This window comes from Sardina pilchardus, chromosome 14 (assembly GCF_963854185.1).
Source record: "Sardina pilchardus chromosome 14, fSarPil1.1, whole genome shotgun sequence".
Classification (NCBI taxonomy): Eukaryota; Metazoa; Chordata; class Actinopteri; order Clupeiformes; family Clupeidae; genus Sardina; species Sardina pilchardus.
Window position 1 is genome coordinate 19078034 of NC_085007.1, and position 21478 is coordinate 19099511.

General features: G+C 41.8%; 1 protein-coding gene across 1 annotated transcript; it reads right to left on the minus strand.

The window, feature by feature from the left end:
- Window positions 1–12658: 12658 nt before the first annotated feature.
- Window positions 12659–21374, minus strand: atp6v1b2 (ATPase H+ transporting V1 subunit B2). Its single transcript, XM_062554615.1, has 14 exons — window positions 21226–21374; window positions 20207–20262; window positions 19275–19373; window positions 18755–18848; window positions 18595–18672; window positions 18203–18342; window positions 17392–17493; window positions 17025–17122; window positions 16755–16878; window positions 16482–16632; window positions 16284–16366; window positions 16037–16141; window positions 15198–15327; window positions 12659–14062 (listed from the first exon to the last, which is right to left on the minus strand). The coding sequence occupies exons 1-14, from the start codon at window positions 21356–21358 to the stop codon at window positions 13926–13928; spliced, it is 1530 nt and encodes a 509-aa protein (XP_062410599.1). The 5' UTR covers window positions 21359–21374; the 3' UTR covers window positions 12659–13925.
- Window positions 21375–21478: the final 104 nt, after the last annotated feature.

A 21478-nucleotide genomic window follows, 5' to 3' on the forward strand; every position in this document is an offset into this window, starting at 1 on the left:
TTCCCTATCAGGGTCCTCCTTTTCCATCTCCTGTCTGTGTCTCTCTCTTCTGAATTCTCAAACAGGTTTCGCTAAGCCATTAAAGCATCTTGCATCTCAATGTGTTGTTCAGCCACCTTAATCAATCACCACCTTAGTCAGTAATTGTGGTTTAATTGCGAAGCAACTGCCCTGAGAAGGTGTTATGTTATAGTTTGTCAGTAAGCACATTTGTCGGCCTAGTTTTGAATGACTTAATTACCAGAGCATCCTTGCAAATGAATCTAGCATTGTGTCCGTGGGTGGACATTGATTGTCATTAAGGTGGTTCCAATTAACTGGAAATGTTCTAATTGCCTCTGAGATGCCTGTTGAACACAAATTGATGGCATGACACTATCACAGAGAGGGCGTGGGGTGAGGCTCGCACAGCTGTTGCCAGCAGTTGGCACTCAGCGTCCCCACATGCAGACAAAATATGAATGCTTTGCATCAAATAAAAAGGCAAATGGATTTAGCCTTTAATCAACTCAATACTGAACTCCACTGAATATGCTTGAGCTCAGCATGTAATATTTCAACTATTCAGTGTTTTGAATAGTAGAACCCTTTATGCCACATGAACCAGACTGCTGAACCTTGTCTAAGCATGTACTGTATCATTTCAAATAACTATTACAAAAATAACAAGCTTTCACTTTGATGTTTAACCCCCTGATATTGTAGGACTGTTCAAGTCTGTCTGAAATTGAAACACGTGCAAATTATATGAATGGCATTCGTTTTCTTTGATTTGGATTGTGTTCCATACACTAGTTACATTTAAACCATGCAAACAAAAACAGACATATGTCTTCCTTTTCCTTGTTCTGTCAGGACTCCGGAGATAGTCTCTATGACATACTGGACTTGGTGTAGAAAAAGTCCCTATAGTCCCCAAAGTTTTGTGAAATTGTCCTTAACGTTAATGTGAAATTCCCAATTAGGCTTCTGGTCAAGCATGTGCAACTTTAGACCCTTTCTGCTCGTCTCTCTCTCTCTCTCTCTCTCTTTCTCTCTCTCTCTCTCTCTCTCTCTCAGGCTTGGCTGCTCCAGTTATTCTCGCAGACATGCTATTGCGGATGATATACAGTGGATGCTTTTCTTCTGCTTGCAAATGTCATCCGCTCACCCATTGATCTCTCTGACAGCCCTCTAAATGACTGGGATTCCATCCCATTCTCAAGGAAAAGCTGATCATGTTCCTTGCTTTGTCATCCAAAGCTCCTCCTCTCTCCATCCCCCCTCTACTTCAAACGGAGTGCTTGGGGAAGGAGAAAACAGCTTCCACAATGGCTGAGGTTCCATTGAGATGATAATAACCTTGGAGCCATCCCCAGTTGGAATGCTCGGAGGCATTTTTTCGCACCAGCAGCATCCTATTAATCAATATTTGAAAAAAAAAAGAAAAAAAAATTTTTTTTTTTTTTTTTTTGGACGCGCTCTTGGCTTGGTTGGCGACTAGGCCAAGCTCAGCTTTGGCAGCGAGACGGGCGGCTCTCTCCTGCCGGGCTAAAACTCCCTCCATCTGCACTCGGCCTGCCCACGGGGCAGTCCACTCCGCTTCCGTCTGATGCCTCTCTGATTGGCTGCAGCCTCGGTAGCCAGAGTCCGCTTTTCAGAAGGTGGCAATTTGATAATGCACTCGGAACGTTCCCGAATGGAGGCAATGGCTATATTTCAGCACGGCTGACATTAAGGGTCACCGCCATCTCTGTTGAGCATGTCTACAAGTACATGACTACATGCACTGGCAAGCACTTGAGTACAAAGAGGGCCACATTCATAGACACATACAGTACATGGCGTGACACACACATACACATGCGTAAATGTCAATATGTGCAGCCACATAAACACATACTGTACGCATTCTATGGGTGGACGGAAACATATGCTGTCACTCACACTGACACGTTTGCATGACCTTGGCCAGTCTATTCACAACTCTGAATGTCACGATTTCATTCTCTGAAAAGCTTGGAATCTGGATAGTACTTTAGTTGGGGATGTGTGTTGATTGAAGACGTCTGTTAGTTAGATATATAATGGATTTTTGTTGTTGTTGTTGCCAAAGTACTCCTAAATGCCCCATTAGAATTAAAGGGAAGTTGCGGTTAATTTGTGACCATTTTGTAATCAATGATAAGTCCCATGTTTGTAGTTCATAATAAATCAAAAAGAAAAAATAAACAGAGCAACAACAGTGAAAGGCCCATTTTCAGTCTAGATTACTAGATTACTGTAACACAGCCTCAAATAGCCCAAATATAATGGACATGGATCTGACTTGATGATGTAGGCTAAGTACTTATTTGAATAGTTTCATGTCAATCTGTGTCCATGGCTATCCCCTGATTGGCTATACCTATAGATGTTATAGCAGTCCTTCTATATTTCTATATTTCCAGTTTCCCTGCAGTGCTGTTGCAGTTGACTGACTTAATTATTTCCCCTCAGTATTGGTCTGGCTGAAATCCCTTAAACATTGATGTGGTGGTAGATATATAATTAGATCATCTTGGCTTCATCGAGAGATTCAACTCAGTCCTCTGTGGAAACGTTCAATGTCTTGGGTGGGCTTATTTGTTCTGGCTTGTTTGTCTACGCGCTGTGCCTGTCTGTCTCTATATCATTTAGACTGGAGGTCCTGTCTCCGTGGATAATGATAGGGTCGTTGTCCTTTTTTAATACTGACACCCTGCTCATAGTTTACGATTGAGTTCTTTCTAGGGAATCTTTATGGTAGAGCTCCGACCTCAGTATAAATCAACATTTCACATCCTGAGTAGCCAGAGGCATTTCGTAAGATCATTTTACTGCCAAAGCAGACATATATTTTTTTCCTTGGGACAGATAAGTGAGTTTGATCTTTTAGAGGATTTACATAAAATCTCCTTTAGGTCACTATATCTATGTGTGAAGGATGATTAAGTGAAACATGAGTTGTTTTGTGGTTGAATAACAACAGAAGCATCACGCGAGTCTTGCAAATCAATTTGACAAAAAAAAGCATATATTGCATTTGATATGAAACAATAATGTTTTTCATAACTTTTATGGCAGTGCGACTGACAACAACATTTATTTCCCCAGTCACTGACCATAAACATTAAACTCACTAAATAGATATGACAGCGTCCCAATTGGAGTTGTTTTGGGTAGCCTCGTTAACGCACCCTCGTAATGCCAAGGGCAGGGCATTAACACGCACGAACAAGGGGTAGCAGTTTGATTTCAAAACACTTTTACCTCATTAGACGCGCTGAAGGTGTTTGTAGTGTACTGCGAACGGTGCCAAAAGTGCGCAGCATTGTGCGAGGCTCCGCTAGCCTGTGGCACACACACCAGGGAGATGAGGCGACTCAAAGCATTGTGGACATCTGATTAATGTTCCCACAAACTGGGTCAAACAATGTAGCCAGGAGAGTTCATTGTAGTCGCCAAGCTGTTGAGGCAGACCGGAGAGGATAATGAGGGTAACCCTTTATTTAGAGCTGTCTCAGCCACAAGACACAGGCACCGCCGAGGTGACCTTAATAGTGGCATTAGGACCATCCTCTCTTTTAATTAATAGCAGATCAAGCTTAGCAAATGTAGCTCATGGATTGTCATTATTGTTGGCTTCATTTGAATGTGTTTGGAAGAGTTTTAAAACAGATTTGGTAGATCTGTGAATGGAAATGTATGTCCAAGTATGTTGGGGAGCTCTTGGAAAAGCTCTTGGGAGGGAAAGACACATTCCATGAATTGATTAAGAGCAATCCAAGCACTCGATGAAATGTCTAGTCATCAGATAGTCTGGGTTCGCCACCCTGATGGCAATACTTACATTAAGCAAGGCGATTCCTTAAATGCTTTTTTACGGCCAACATAGAAAATCCGATGGCTAGACATTTTAGCAAGTGCCACAATAAAAATGACTCCGTTACGCATACAGGGACTGAACATGTAAAACCAGAGGTAAAACCAAGTCAGGCTTCAGATAGTAAAAGTCCTTCCATATTGGTTCTTACCTGTGCACTTAACACAGGGGATTTCACTAACTAGTTAATCTACCTGTCTGAGGAGCTGTGTCAATTAGAATCAGATGGTTTAGTGAATGGTTGGGGAGCAAATATTTGGTAGGACTTTGACTGAAGCCAGATTTCTTCACCTCTGTGTAACACCTATTGCCAGGGATGGAAATAAAATATAAAAACTGAATCAAAGAGATGCATTTTGGATACATTGTTTGAACATAATGGAACATTTAGGTCTTAATGAGGAAAACAAGTGTGTCCACTTTATATCCTTGATATGTGCTTTTTATTACTTGCATATCCATTGACTTGTGTGAAGGTCATATGACCTAATGTCAATGTATAGGTGAGGCCTATCTAAAGTAGGTTTGAATATGAAGCCCTGAAGAAGACCAGGTTGCTGGTTGAAACATGTTGGCTTTTTAATCAATGTAGCCATTATAATAAAGGCTTTTAAAACTAATCTTCCCTCGTCCTTATCCTCCTTGGAGTGCCTGGATTGCTCTTTATCGGATCATGGAATGAATCTTTGTAAGTGTATTTACGTGTATGTTTCTGTGTGTGTGTGTGTGTGTGTGTGTGTGTGTGTGTGTGTGTGTGTGTGTGTGTGTGTGTGTGTGTGTGTGTGTGTGTGTGTGTGTGTATGTGTGTGTGTGTCTGTGTCTGTCTGTGTGTGTAAGGGAGCGGGAGAGAAAGACAATGAGTAAAAAATTTGATGAAAAGTCGTCATGTCGGTCTATATTTGAACTAGAGTGTTTTCCCTTTGAAATGTTGGGCCTTGTAGTCAAGGCTGAGCAAACAGAATTACGGTACCTTCCCTTCTTTTTCTACATTCTGACAACTGTTTGCAGAAGCATCCCCTGTGCATTAAATGTCACTTTCATTATAACATGAGCACCACGGAACCGAAAAAACCCCGCACTTCATTCCTTTCATCAAATCCCAAAGACCCTGCGCCATTTAGATTTCATGATATGAAATCGTAACGAATCGACGCGCCACCGATGCTACAGCACCAGACTGAGCACAGATTTCACCTTGACCCCTTCAGAGAGCTCTACCCCCTCCCTCCACACCCTTCTCTTTCCCAAAAACCACCACTCATTCAGCACTGACGTGGTGTGACGGACTGAGGTGGACATGTTGTGACAGTGATCCATTACGGGGCTGGTGTGGCGGACTGGATCGCTGTCTCCCCACAGGGCGTGCTGACACATTCGTCCATTGGGTGAACTCTGCCAGAGTGGTGCCAGCGGAGGGGGGACCTCCCTTCTCCCAGAGACACACTCTCACTCTCTGTCTGTCTCTCTCTCCCTCTCTTTCTCTCTCGCTCTCTCTCTCTCTCTCTCTGTCTGTCTCTCTCTCTTTCTCTCTCTCTCCTCTCTCTCCTTCTATCTGTCTCTCTCTCTCTCCGTCCAGCTCTGTCCAGCCCTGTGGATGTGACCCTAGGGGGGAGGGTAATGGAAGGGAGCCGTCAGCAGACCACTGACACACGGCTGCCTGCTCACCGGAGCTCTAAGACTGGGTGTTGTGTAAAAAGAGAAAAGTGTTGAAAAAAAAACAGAGGATGCCATCCAAAAACAAGGGCAGATGCCAAGTCCTGTCCTGTTGCAAAGCATCTCTCCCAGTCTCTCATAGAAACACACAACACCTCCCTCTACCTCCCTCCCTCTCTCTCCCTCCCTCTCTCTCTCTCTCTCTGACTGTCTGTCTGTCTTTCTCTCTCACTCTCTCACACACACATACACGTACACACATGCACACACATACACGTACACCCACACAAATACACACACGCATGCAAATACACACACATACATACACACACACTCACACAGACACACACACACACACACACACACACACACACTCACACACACACACACACTCTTTCCCACACATCCCTGCTTTGCGCTGATAAAGGCCATGCCAAGTGCTGAGAGGTAAACATTTAGTCAGACCAAAGGAAAATGGCCTGGCGTAGATGTACTACCTCAAACAAAAAGAGGTTACATACATTAAAATTGTCATATTGGAGTCAAATATTGGTTCTTCTAAATTGTCATCATTCAGAACTGTCCCCAGGGGAACACACTTTCACCATTCAGCATACATGCAATTTCAAGCAATATTCCGAGTCTCTAGTCCTCAGATGGTTGCAATGGTTTGCTGTGGTTTTGCGTTATCGCAAAATAAATTCTATTCTTAAAAAATGTTTTGTTTGTATATCCAAGTAATTACATGGATATGTTATACTGTGCTATGGGTATGCTGTGTCTGGATGGATGATATGGATATTCTATATGGATGTGCTGTATCTAAAGGGAAAAGATTGGTATTACAATTACTACTGAACACATCATTCCCATTGAACTGCTGTTGAATTCAGAATGACTTTATCCCCCGACATGATCATTGTTTTGTGTCTAACCCATGGAACATCTCAGACAAGGTTATCACATCGTAGCCGACAAACACCTCACGCCCCTGCTGTTTGGATAACACCACAGGAATATCAGCCTTCGCGCATGAACTTGTGTAGCCAGTGCAAACACATCCACGACAGAGGAACCAACCATTCAATTACCCCGGCCTCAACAGCATTCATCAAAGTCAAAGTCAGCACATTCAAGAAACAACGAAAAACTACCAGAATGGATGAAGGTAAAGCTGAACCTGCTGTCATCACTGAGTACATCTCGGCAGCATTTCTGCTCGAATAAACACTACACACTGGCACATCTTATTTATTCATCTCACCAGCACCCCCCGCCCCCCCCCCCCCACACACACACACACACCCGAGCCTCTCTACATCATGTGATTCAGCTCGCCCTGGGATGTTTTTGACCTCCAAGGGCGTGCCCATCTCCATATACTCCACACAAGGAGTCGCAGACAGGATTTGGAGCATTCCCAAGCCCCCAGCTGAGACCAATTTTTTAGGGGGAAAGGAGCTCACAAGTTAGGAAAACAAAGCTCAGTGGGGATGAACGCAGCCTCAGGATTTGGAGGGGAGATGCTTTAGTCAGAGAGATGAACACCTCACCGTTAACAGCCACTCTGGCTGGGAATGTGTGAATGAATAGAATGGAATATTTTCATGGCTTGGTTCACCATGCAAGCGTTTTTTTTCCTCATGTAATTTCAGCCGTAACTTACACAGCTGAGTGGATACAGTGGAAATAATTTTTCCGTGTGTGTGGTAGAAATGAACCAAGAGAGGTGTGTAGTTTTTGGTTTTGCACCAAGACAAGGAGGGGTGAAACCAATCCATCAACAAGCACAATAAAACACAGCCCTTTAGAATGATGGCATAAACGGACATATAGGCAGAAAACCTAAGAGACCTTCATTGGACAACACAAGTTGTCCTTTTATTCATTTCCCCATTCATCTGTAAAAAAAAAAAAAGCAATGCCTTTATTTTTTTTTTCCTTTTGGCAGCTACAAGGGCGCCTTATCCAGTTGAGAGTGAATGCTCTTCATTATCTAACACAGAGGGAGGGAAGTCAAAGCAGACTGCTCTCTGAGCCCGCTCGGGTCTCGTGTTTATTTAACCCGTCAACTGGAACACACAACGGTCGGCAAAGATGCATTTTGTTCACTGCAGAGCCACAGAGAAAGAGGGGAAGCCATCCGAAAATGGCCACAGCGCCACTGTGTGGATACAGGTGGAACTCCTCTGACCATGAAGTAGCATGGAGAGACAACAATGAGGAGACTCAACGTCAACACGTATGAGTCATGCAGGAGGACTCTGGCTAATTAATTTATGCGTAAGTGTGATGACACATTAATGGACAATATCTGTTCTTACTTCTATAGCTTCAAGTACAGAATTTGAGTCACGCTCAGTCCATCTTGATAATACATGATTAAAATAAAGATAAACTTGCTTTATGAGATAGCTTTGAGAATGAACTTGCTTTATGAGCAAGGTTGAGGGGGCTGAGAAATGACAACCGTACAACATACATTATGCAATCTTAAAGCAGACATCCATAATGTAATAATGTAAAAGTATGTAATTGATCATGTAATGTAAAGTGCTTATAATTAACAAAGGCCTCCACAACTTTTGTTGAATATTCATAATGACAGCAATAGATATAATGACAGTAATAGACATATCTCAAGTAGCACAATCCATTCTTTTGCATGTTTTGAAAGTCATTACAGACATCATTGATGATGGCAGTGTCATGATAATAAAAGGCATGTCTACCATCATTCATTATGGTATGCTTTTCACAAACATACTTTAATCATGTCTATGTTTTTATGTACACAACTATAAATGTTAATCTAGATCAAAGAAATGACCACCGAACAGTCCTATGCATTCTTTCTGCGAAAATAAATCACGTTTGTCAATTTGTCTCCATCTCCTTTACTCTATCCCCTCCTCTTCCAACTTTTGTGTATGTATAGAGTGTATGCATGTGTGTTTTTGCTTCTGAGTATATGTGTGCTTGTGTGTGTGTGTGTGTGTGTGTGTGTGTGTATGTGTGTGTGTGTATGTGTATGTGTATGTGTATGTGCCTGAGTGCATGCCTGTGTGTGTGTGTGTGTGTGTGTGTGTGTGTGTGTGTGTGTGTGTGCGTGTGTGTGTGTGTGTGTGTGCGTGTGTGTGGGTGTATTTGTGTGTGTGTGTGTGTGTGTGTGTGTGTGTGTGTGTGTGTGTGTGTGTGTGTGTTTATGTGGGTGTGGGTGTGTGTGTGTTTGTGCATGTGGATGTTTTTATGTGGGTGTGTCTGTGTGCCCTTGCGTGCATGTGAGTGTGTGTGTGTGTGTGTGTGTGTGTGTGTGTGTGTGTGTGTGTACATTTCAATTTATTGTACGGCCCACTATGAACGAAAATCCACGAAACCGCATGCGTTCAGAGGGTGTCATAGTGATCCTACACGTCCAATTTCATACAGTTTTGACCATGTCAGCCAGAGATACCTACGATTACAGCACCACATTTGTGCTTTTTCATTTTTTAACTAGGTGGCGCTATCACAAATGAGTGGTTGTGGGATGGCCCTACAGTTCTCGAGATATTCACAGAAACTGTGTCTGATCCCCTACCCTCCTTTCGGGAGGGGGGGAGGGGGGGTCCAGTTCGGTGTGGGCAGGCGACGGATCAAAAACGATCGTAAATTGAATGAACGAAAATCGATGGTTCCGCTTCATCCTTGTGGGACTACATTCCCAAGTGCATTATCTTTCAGTATATCCGGGACATTTCACTGACATGAAACTACTGAAAAATCTGGAAGAAAAAACTCCTGACTAAACCTACAGTACATGACCACTATGCTAGCTGCGCTAGCAGTGGTCATTATGTTGCCAGATGCTTGTATTAACTGTTTTGATACCTTATAAGCATGTTCTAAATAATTAGAAACACACTTATCATGATTCATGCATTAGCCTACAGACACTTGCTTTAAAGAGTGTTACCCTTGTTCCTCAAGTCTTCCTCACTTCATTTGAATGATGCTCTACAAGGTCTCTCCTCACAGTGACACTACTTTATTACACTGACCATATTTGGAGGCACATCATTCAACTGGCAGTCCCCTCCTCCCATCCTTCTCTCTGTCGTTCTCTCTCTCTTCTACTCTCCCTGTCTCTCTCTCCCTATCGCTACGCCTCAACCTTGGGGCAACTACAAGAATGCTAATGACTTCTTTTCAAGGGGGGTAATCACAGTCCCCTCCATCATCATTAGCATCAAATTAGTCTCCATTCTGATAAGACCACTGGGGAGCCCACTGCTTGAGAGAGTGGGTGGGAACATAAAATGATTATCAGCTTTTCTAATCAATAAAGTTGCTTCTGGCATCATTCTGTTTCCTCTTACAAGAGACCAGATTTTGAAAAAGCATTCCTCATGTCCACGTGTCTGAGAGTACATACGGCATAATGGCACTGTAATGACCCATAGTGGGAGCCATTATGAGCTATTAATAAAGCTATTATTCCAGTTTAGTTGGAATTCTAATGCCCTTGAACTTCAGATTCAGGTGTGCCATACATATATGATCAGTGTGTACATGTATTTAGATAACACTTTTAGTTGCATCTCAGAAATGTTTTATGCATTGTTATTTCAATATTGTGTGTCATTGTTTTAATAAAATGAAAATATAATCAAAAAACAAAAATAACAAAGTTATATAAAGCTAAATATAAGCTTTAGATACTGCCAATAGATCTCTTTTGGATGATAATTAGTGCAGTACCAATATTCAGAAATGTGAACTCGAATAACAGTAACATTTTATGACAATCATGAGCACTGTGTTGTCCCTTGGGCCTTGTTGATTTTGATTGAGAAACATGGTTGCCAGATGTTCTGAATGTGTAACTTAACTTAGCTAATCACACCATACAACCCTGAACAAAGTCACAAATGAGCCTTGGTTGCTGCCTCATTGGTTCAGCTTATAAAAGTACATTAGTGAGATTTAAGTCTGGGAGAGAGCTGAGGAGTTTAGAGAAGCTGATTTAATTTGCATCTGTTTATACTGCATTGACTAGTTGGACCTGTGTGAAGCTGGCACTCCATATGTTGAAAATATGAATAAAAGTGTTTTGATTCGTTTGTGCATGATTGTGCAGGCAAAATGAAAATTGTGCACAAACAGTTTGAAGGATATTAAACTTTGACTTGTTTCATGACCTGGGGTCACTCAGCACCCCATCAACATCCAAATTACTCCAAAATAGTTGGAATCATTTGTACTTCATTTGTGCACGATTGTGCAGAGGAAAAAAACATTTGTGCCCTGTTGTTTTTCACGTTATTGAGCGCTATTTGCGGGCGAGTGCACAAATGATACACAAACAAATCAAAACACGTTTATTCATATTTTCAACATATGGGGTGCCAACTTCACACAGGTACATCTTAGTAGTTTACTGACGCTAATATCTAGTTATTGTTTAAAGGGGAGAATATCTACACTGAAGATTGTATACATCCCACTTAAAAAATGTATTGTTAATATGTTTTTAATAGGTTTATTTTTACAAAGGGCATTTCGGTTCAGGCCCTACCTGAACCTAAACTGCAGTGACCTATCAGGTTGTTGTCCAGCTACCGCGGTTTGTCTGGTGCCATTTGCTTTTTGTTTTCCATTACACAACAGCGATTCCAACATCAGTTATTTTTAAACCATGAGGATGCTCTCGACGTGAGAACACTTGTTGATGTTATGCTCTGTGATGTGAGTGGGCCTGTATGTTTCAGCAACACAAACACAGGCTCAAACATGCTTCGCCACATCAAGGTATCTGGTCTATAAATCTTACAGTGAGCATGCAACATTTATGCCCACTACAGTGAACTTCACGATGGAGTGTTTAAATTCAAGTTTTTCAAGTGCAGAACATAACAGGCGTCCAAGCCTTTAAAGATTCTACAAGATTCCTTTTCATGTCTCTCTTCTCCAGCCCGCTGTCCCAAAGCAGATTGCCCCCCCCCCCCCCACCTCTACCCACACCTCCACCCCCACCCCACCCCACTGTTCTGCTCAAGGTCTCTTCCTGCTGAAAGGGAGTTTTTACTAGCAGCCATCGCCTTAGTGCTTGCTCTGAGGGGCTCAGGCTTTGGGCTCTATGAGGCACCTTGAAACAATTGCAGTTGTTGTTTTGGCAGAATAAAAATACAATTTCCCATGAACCGAATTGAATTGTCTGAAGGCTAAAGTGAAGAGAATGCCATAATTAAAAATGATATAGTTTCAGCCACACACTCAGCTCATAGGCACATGACAGCTGCTTAGAATCAGTGAATGCTGAGTGTTGACAGTAATGCTTATTTGCTCAGGGGTTTTGGTAGGTGGAATATCAGGAGGATATCAGGAGAGAACGTGTGGGAAGCTGATTTTACATAGCCTTGGACAAATATCCTTGAAAGTCTTTCAACTCTGTTAGAAAGATTAACACCTACTCTGTGTCTCAATAAACAGGTTTATTCCTTGATGCTCTGGTTAAAATAGGGGGCATTAGAGGATGTGGTACTGGTGGTTGGTGTTGATAGCTTTGCTCCATTTTCCATTTTGGTAGGAGGTGTGTATGTGTGTGTGTGTGTGTGTGTGTGTGTGTGTGTGTGTGTGTGTGTGTGTGTTTGTGTATTGTTGCTACAGCTCTATCTGCAATTGCAAACCTGTTAACCCAAATGTATAGTCTTTGCATTCTATATGGTGTTTGGCGCCCCCTGGTGCTGGAGATGTTGGCTCAATTTGCTGGTAAGAGCTCATGTCAGGTCAACATTTCTGTCTGTCTTTATTCTAATATTATGAGATTCTGGATTTATTTACTTACATGAGCTATAAACTGTAATTATCAAGATTAGATTAATCAACATTTAAAAAAAGACTTAAAATATATCACTCAACGTGTAATAAATCTAGATTATATTAGTTTTGCTTTTTAAAAATACATTTCATAAAAAATAACTTTTCCACAACATTCTAATTTTTTTTAGATTGAGCTGTATATCAGAGGACATTCCCCTGAACTTGAAATGGTAGCATTTAGTTTCTTATAACGTTTGTGTAGTACATGCACATTGTACACTGATTACAGTCTCACATACAGTATAAATCACAGAACAAATGTTGAGTCATACTCACATTTAATCCACTGTACAGACACACCTTGCATCAATGTGAACAACATAATCTGCATGCAATGACAAAGAAACACAATTTACACACACACATAAAAGACACAGAAAAGAGGATGATCTTCATGTGAAGACATCTGTTTGGAATTCACTTTAAATATATCAGTACATACATTACCACACCACATTTGGAAGAAAGGTTGTTTTACCATCCCATGGCACATACAAGAAAATATGTCGGTTGTTTGGCAAATAATGCTGCATAACACCAGGAGTCCACCTTATTGGCAATCCACTGTAAACTTCAAAATTAAGAACTGCCCACATGAGATGAGAGCCAGGCTTGAAAAAGAAAATATGGCAATAATAAATTTGACAAAATAGCAAAATGACATTCATAGAGCTACAGGAAAATGCAGAGGCATTCAACATTGATGTAACATAAAAAATAAACTTTTACATTTTCAGTGTACATCGACTAGGATATATTTAATTTGATTTCTGACACAGCTTTCTCACATTTTATCTTTAATCTTAAATATCTGTAATAATATGTGCCACATTTTTGACATTGTAGTCTATGAGAGCATATCACAGAACGTAAACAAAACAAATGTGGAAAGATCAATACATTAATAGTACACTTACTGTAACAATCTGTCCCATTCACACATAGGGCGCACACTTGCTCTGGAGGCTCCTATACATACAATGAGCGATGACTCTGATGTCTTATGGCATTTACCTTCTGTTTGCCTTGTGGGTTATTCCATATGCAGTAACAGATAGAGACACAATCAGTAAAGGAATGACAGTCATTCTTAACTGGTACTCTTAACCTTGGACCCCTGAGGATCCTTCAGGAAGCTTTCAGAGCTTCAGTGCCCTATGCTACCAACATGCATACAGTAACTCTGTTAAAGTAGCCTGTTCACAGCTAGCCCCATGTGCAGTGAGCCCTACCACCACTCCTTCAATGTATGGTGAAAGTGTGTGGCACAGTTGGGGGGGGACTGCACATCGAACTCAAAAGGCAGGCGCGGCAGCACTCGTGCACGTTTCCCAGCAGACTACTGATGACGGCAACCACTGACACAAGAACAAAACTGAGCAGAGCAGCAGGTCTCAAGCAATACAGCATCAGGGGGGAGGTGGGGGAGACAGACAAGAGAAAGGACCAGTGTGCTCGTGTGTGTAGGGCACGGTAAGATGAGGCTCAGGAGCGGAAGATAGAGGAACTGGAGGGAGAGGGAGTGGGGTTAATGCTTGGAGTCACGAGGGTAGAACTCGGCCAGAGTGGTCTGAGGGATCCTCTTCAGCATCTCCTTGGGGAAGATCCTCATCAGCTGCCAGCCAATGTCCAGCGTCTCAAATACAGTGCGGTTCTCATAGGCCCCTGGAGTCAAACACACAAACACATGCAGACATAGACAGACAGACAGGCAGACACATACACACAGACACAGACACAGACACAGACACAGACACAGACACAGACACAGACACACACACACACACACACACACACACACACACACACACACACACACACACACACACACACACACACACACACACACACACACACACACACACACACACACACACACACAAAGCAGAAGAAGAGAGGAACATGCCATTATCCATTTAACCAAAACAAACAAGGAACATTCAGACAAACAGCAATTCATCCATCGCCCATCATTTGGCCCCTCAAGAGTTTAAATCAATTTGTGTCTGCATTTGGATTTTTGCTGCTAGCATAATTTGTCAGTTTTGACAGGATATGATTTCCTGAGTTATCTTTCCCTATTTTTTATTTATTTTTTTACCATTTTACCATGTGTCTTATACTTTTCTAGTCAATTCTAATGACTGATCACAAAAATGTAAATTCATTTATCATGGTCAAATGCTGCTTCCTGCCACAGATACATGTAGTTCACCTCTAATCACAACAAGTAATAATTTCATTCACATTCCATGGACTGTCAATGCTACACTGCTACATTATGTTTATCTATTCCTGTCTGAATGAGACATAAAATAATCTCTTCAAGGGATCTTAACTCTGAGTCACAAATTTCTACAATTTTCTACCACTTTTGCCACTGGCACACATCGGCTCTACCGTGGCACTGGTCCCTAGCCACCTTCTACTGGGTTGATAAGAAGTGAAAATGAGAAACAGATTGTGCACATCTGCTGTCTCTGAATGAGTAAATCCGGCTAATCCAGATAATGACTCATTTTATCTGTCTGTAATACTATTGGAAACTCAGAGCACAAGACAAAGATTTGTTAAATATGACTACATTCTATCAGTCTAATTTCCTACATTACATGCTACCACTATGCTTATCTGCTCAACTGATAAATGTGTAAATTGATTTGTCATGTTCTAGTTTCAATGTGTATCACACACTGATTTGTACCTGACCACATTTTCCAAATTAATAACTTGTAGAGAAGCTTGAAATGTGTAACACTGTCCAGTTCTCAGTGTACCACTGCCCGTCTCAGCTCCTTACCCTGGGCAATGAAGTTCTTTTCAAATTTCTGCAGAAACTCCAAGTAAAGCAAGTCATCAGCAGTCAGTGCCTCCTCTCCCACCACAGCCTTCATAGCCTGCACATCTTTGCCGATGGCATAGCAGGCATACTGCCGAAAGAGTAGAGAAGGGGTTGAGTCTGACAGCAATTAGATGTTTTAGAACCAATAATGAATGAGAGTCACTGGGTTTACTGTTTCCATGTGTTAGCAAACGTGAACGCACCACAGCTATTCCACTCCAAGTGCTACAGTAAATAGTAAAACCAAGCAGTTTCCATTACATCTGATTTTGTCATTTCATTAGTATGGACTACATTCCAACCTGCAGTACTGTGTTTTGTTTTGGAACACACATTTGGATCAACACTGTTATAAGCATGAATTAGCATCAGTGACTGGCATGAGAAAGAGTGTCTTTGTAAACACAAAACAAACTCTTCTAATCTAATCCCCATCACCGATCAGCCCCATCAGCCTTTCTGCAATTAAAGCTGTATACATTCATTAAGCCATACGCATACAATGACATGCATGTGTGTTTGCCAGCTGTAAAACTATGCATCATGGATTGTTTTGCATCTATCAAAATGAAGAACCACCAATTCACAGAGGAAATGACAATTCTAACAATTCCAACAATTCTAACCATTTGAAGTTACCAATTCTAGGAGACTATATGTAAGTATGCGTAACTATGCATGATCAGTAACACTAAACACTTCCCTTTTCCCAATTCTGTATAGTTTGCATTAAACCTGCTTTACTTTAGCAACATGTTAAGAGGGTTTAAAAATAATAGAAGAGGGTTAGCACTAACCAGCTGATTTGACACATCAGCATGATCTTTGCGTGTCATTCCTTCGCCAATGGCAGACTTCATCAGTCGAGAAAGAGAGGGAAGCACATTGATAGGAGGATAGATCTGGAATAGAAGAAAAAACACACTTTGAGTTGGATGGAGAGGACTTACTAAAGACCTAAGACTAAACATCTAAAACCTTTGTTACCGGCTACCAACTTAATTCAACTGCAAAGAGCCTTCGGGGTCCAGCTGTCTGACTGACCTGTCTGTTGTGCAGCTGCCTGTCCACATAGATCTGACCCTCTGTGATGTAGCCAGTCAAATCAGGGATGGGATGCGTGATATCTGGGAACCACAGAAATGAGAGAGATTCAGTGAGATAGGTAGAGCCTACTGGCAGAACTCCATTAAACACCTTCAATCCCTCTGCTGAGTGTACTCCAGCCATCCAGGGCCTCACCGTCGTTTGGCATGGTGAGAATAGGGATCTGGGTGATGGAGCCGTTGCGTCCCTCCACGCGTCCGGCTCGCTCGTAGATGGTGGCCAGATCTGTGTACATGTAGCCGGGGAAACCCCTCCTGCCCGGTACCTCCTCTCTGGCCGCAGACACCTGGAGAAGGGGAGAGGAGCATGGAGCACATGGGTCAACCTCTCAAGGAGGAGCTGCTGGTCCCAGGAGCAGAAGGTAGGGTCTAGAGCTTGGGTGTGAAAGGAGAGGGAACCCAAGCTTACCTCACGCAAGGCCTCGGCGTAGGAGCTCATGTCGGTCAGGATGACCAGGACGTGTTTCTCACACTGGTAGGCCAAGAACTCGGCTGAGGTCAGCGCCAAGCGGGGAGTGATGATGCGCTCGATCCTGCAGGAGGGAAACACTTACAGTTATGCACAGATGGTTTCACCAAAAAGCAACTTCCGGTCAATTTCAAGAGCGTGACCAGGTGAATCAAGCCCAAGACATAAAAACAGAACACAAATCCACAGAGATGATCTTCGAGCTCTTACGTGGGGTCATTAGCCAGATTTAAGAAGAGGCAAACATTGTCCATGGAGCCATTCTCCTCAAAGTCAGACTTGAAAAATCTGGCAGTCTCCATGTTGACCTGGGATTAAGACAACATAATGAGTCTGTGTGGTCTGACAGGCCTGCACACACTGGTTTTCTACTATCTCTTCATACACTTTGATGCTTCTGACAAATAAAATTGATACCAACATGCATAATGATCAATTCAAGCCATGAGTCCATTGAAAATAATTGAAATGTGACTTTGGCCAACATAAACGTTCAATGAACAGATGACTATATGATGCTCTTAATTGTGATTAGCTCCTAAACATGTTAAGGACTGAATGCTTTGATATCACTTACCCCCATGGCAGCAAACACAATGGCAAAGTTCTCTTCGCTGTAGTCCATCACATCTTTGGATTTCTTCACGAGCCCAGCTTGACGGCAGATCTGGGCAGCAATCTGATGATATAAACAGCCACAGAATTAATACTTAGACTAAAATAAAGGACACCAGACACACAGCACAACACAGCACAGCACAGGAAGGAAACTCATTAGAAGAGGGAAAGGCAACAAAACACTTGACAAGACAATGGTTCTAGTATAATTTACGATGAGTTGCTGTAAACCATTATCAATATGCTGCTTTGGAGGTTTGGAAACACAGCAAGAGGATTTCTGAGCCACAAGGGACCATCTACAGGGTCAATCAGATTACCATACCTGTCCTTAAACAGGACCTAGTGAAGGCTGAGGGCAGAAAAGGTCACTTCATCAGAATCAAACTTCTTGGATGAGCTTGTTCATACTGCAATGTATGTGTATGCTGACCTCCATGTAGTCAGTTATTACAGTTCATGAGAAATGTTACAGACACTACAGCAGAGTTTCTTCCTTCCTCTGTGTATGTGTACACAGCAATTCAACTAAAATGTCTAGTCATCTGGTATGACTACATTACAACTTTACAGTTTTGTTTGGGGGAAGTCAAGGAGTAGCTGAATAACTGACACCGAAGTGGACCATGTAAACAACTCAAATAACTTAAAGGCAATGTGATTATTTCAAATGTAATAAGTACAGAAATACTCAATATATCCACAAAGTATAATCAGTATATTAACAAATGTTTTTTAAAACTGTGAAATTAATGTGTTGTTGTTCAGACCTCATTGTGGGGCAGGCCAGCGGCTGAGAAGATTGGGATCTTCTGTCCACGGGCGATGCTGTTCATGCCATCAATGGCAGAGATACCTGTCTGGATCATCTCCTCAGGATAGATACGGCATTGGGGGTTGATGGGCTGGCCTTTGGGCAGAAACAAGCACCATCTAAATTGCTACAGTTTCTAATTTAGAAAGCTGTGTATCAAACTAGTGAACTGTGATAAAGGTCTTTCAATGTAGATCAGTGTGCACGACAAAATGGTGGTACAGAAAAGCGAATTTGTGTATGTTAACACCAATCTATGATGATCATAAACAATCAAATTAAACAAATTAGCACCATCAGCAACATCAACATCATGCACTTAAAACCAAGATCCTTTAAGCATCATACCCATAATATCTAAGTAATCTTCTGCCATGACTGCAGGGCCACGGTCGATGGGCTTGCCTGACCCATTAAACACCCGACCTGTAGGAAAGCTAAAAGTCAGTCAGAAGGAACACAGTCAAGAAGTCATTCAAATCACTACTAGTCCAATGCAGAAACTTACCAAGCATATCTTCTGACACTGGGGTGCGCAAGATGTCACCGGTAAACTCACAACTGGTCTTCTTGGCATCGATACCAGAGGTTCCCTCAAATACCTGCACCGGAGGAGAAAGCAAACCATTTCAGGGGAATATTGCAGTTACATTGAGATTCCATACTATGAAAGAAATGTTTGGGATGTTTGAGTAAAGGCCCGTTCACACCAAGAACAATAACTTTAACGATAACTGTAAACAAATATTGTTCTCGTTAATATGAATGATAATGTTCATACATAAACTACTGTATAACGATAACAACATGAAGAATGATATCGTTGGGGATCTCTTTTCGAGCAATTTTGCCAATCGGAACCCAAAATATTTTAGCCATCACATTTATTAACACGAGGAGAAACTTTTCTTATCTTTGGCCAGTGTGGATGCTTTTATAGTTATGGTTATAGCTATGGTTATGGTTACCTTTCTTGGTGTGAATGCTGCTTAAAGAGTTTCAGAAAGTGTGTCAGGCTACGCTCTCACCTGCACGACAGCCTTTGACCCTGTAACCTCCAGCACCTGCCCACTCCTCTTGGTCCCATCAGGGAGGGTGAGATGCACGATCTCTGCATACCTAGGGAACTACAACAGCAATGCTGGAATGAATACATCCGCAGTATGATGACACACAATAAACAATACTAGCCAAGACTGTCATTCTAAACCACTACAAATCAGTAGAGTGCTAATGGCATATTACACAGTAACAGAGCCGTCTATAAAGAGAGTTTGGCCAACTCAAATCATGGGCACCATGTTGGACACCAACGTCAGATGATTCTACAGAGTACCTCTATTGGGCTAATTTCCATCATTAACAGGCATATAATTGTCATCAACAATGCTTGTCAATATAAAAGGCCTTTACAGAAATATTGGTTTCTAACATGGCGCCCATTCGATTCCCTAACCGGCCAAACTCTCTCGATATATGGCTATGCACAGTAAGAACAGTAGGCTTTGACACACTACTGATATCATAAACAGTTAAATCTATGGAATTCCAAAATGATTCACAGTCCATTTGAAAAATGGAAGAACTTCATCACTACAACACCACGCAGCCAAAAATGTGTTTCTTTCTATATTGAACTTCTTTAATGACTCATTCTACTGGAGTCATGTGACATTCCCATGATGAAATGCACTAGGGCTGTCAGACATGTGACTACTGATCCCTTCCTCTAAAAATCTCTTCATCATAGGCTACAACTTCTTTCCACGGATGCTACATAAGTGTTTATTTAAACCAGGGCTAGATATGGTATTCAAATATATGATATATATATTCAAAGTATAGATGGAAATACATAGAAATACAGAGATCATTGCCGTTTCACAAAGCCAACTTACATTAAAGCAGAAAAGGATTAATGCCATGCTAGGATCGACTTAATTTATATTATGGAACCTACCTTAACCTGATCCAAAATCACCAGAGGGCCATTCACTCCAGACACTGTCTTGTATGCTGTAAGCATATAGAGTAAAGCATTTAGTCCAGAATATTGTTGCACAGTAACATATGAAAGGCTACAAATAAGTAACACCTGGATAAATAACGCCAGTAGAACCACACAAACTGATGAAACGCAGATCAGCAAGGAATAATGAATAATAAAAAAAAGAAGAGGAAGAAGAAAAGAAGAAGAGAATTCATCTGTCTAATCATGATCTGAGGCTTTTTTTTACCCAACGGTTAATGAAGATAGAAAACATACCAGCATGTCACATTCCACACTGCTGTGTAAAGAAAAATCCTGGTCTCAAAGGCAAATTAACCAGAACACAAACAGCCTGGGTCAACCCAGACGAACCTGTTTGCAAATCTGAATTTGGACCTGCAGAGCTAACTCAAATTTGCCAAGAGACTCGTCTGCGCTCAGCCAGTCTATAACACAATGGTTAGGCCTATGGGCTATTTTACATCACATCATGAAACGCTTGACATCATCAAAGCCCCAAATCAAACAATTGACGTTAGCCTATTGCAAGGTCAACATCCATGGGGAAGCCAGCCTATTCACGTTACCTCTATGCTAAAATAAAGGCCATTCTGGGATTTTTTTTGTGGTCAAAACTAGATTAAAGTCTAACTGGACTGCTTTACATGTTAGATAATGGCACTTGACTACCGTGAAGTAACAAAATGCTACTATAAATCAACCTGACTGATGTCAATTGGTTTTGATCTTGCAGTTAATGCTATGCTGCCTAACATTTGCTAATGCTATCTTGTTACCAATTAATTTAAGACATAGTTTTGACATCAGCATGCAAGCATGACGACCGATTTATGCCATGCTAGTTAACATATTGTCTTTCGTGGGAATTAACACATCTTTCGCAAGCTAAGGATATAGTTATATCCTGGATAGCGGTAACGGTAAGCTACATCTGACGCTATAAATGAACATGACAGTGGGGTACTTACTTAGTCGTGGCTGAGAAATGTAGTCTCGACTGACGGCAAGCGCATGTTCACGAGAAGCTGCAGTTTTTGAGCCTCCAACTGCAGTAGAAAATTCATTTATGGCACCACCAACCATTCCTTTGAGTGCCTTCATCGTCTTGTTAATGCTGCTGCTGTCAGTGTCAGCATCGACCAAGTCGTGACAACTACACTGCGCATGTCACAACACTGCGTGTTCAAAAGACCCTTGCGCATTCTCGTGGTGGGTGGTGAG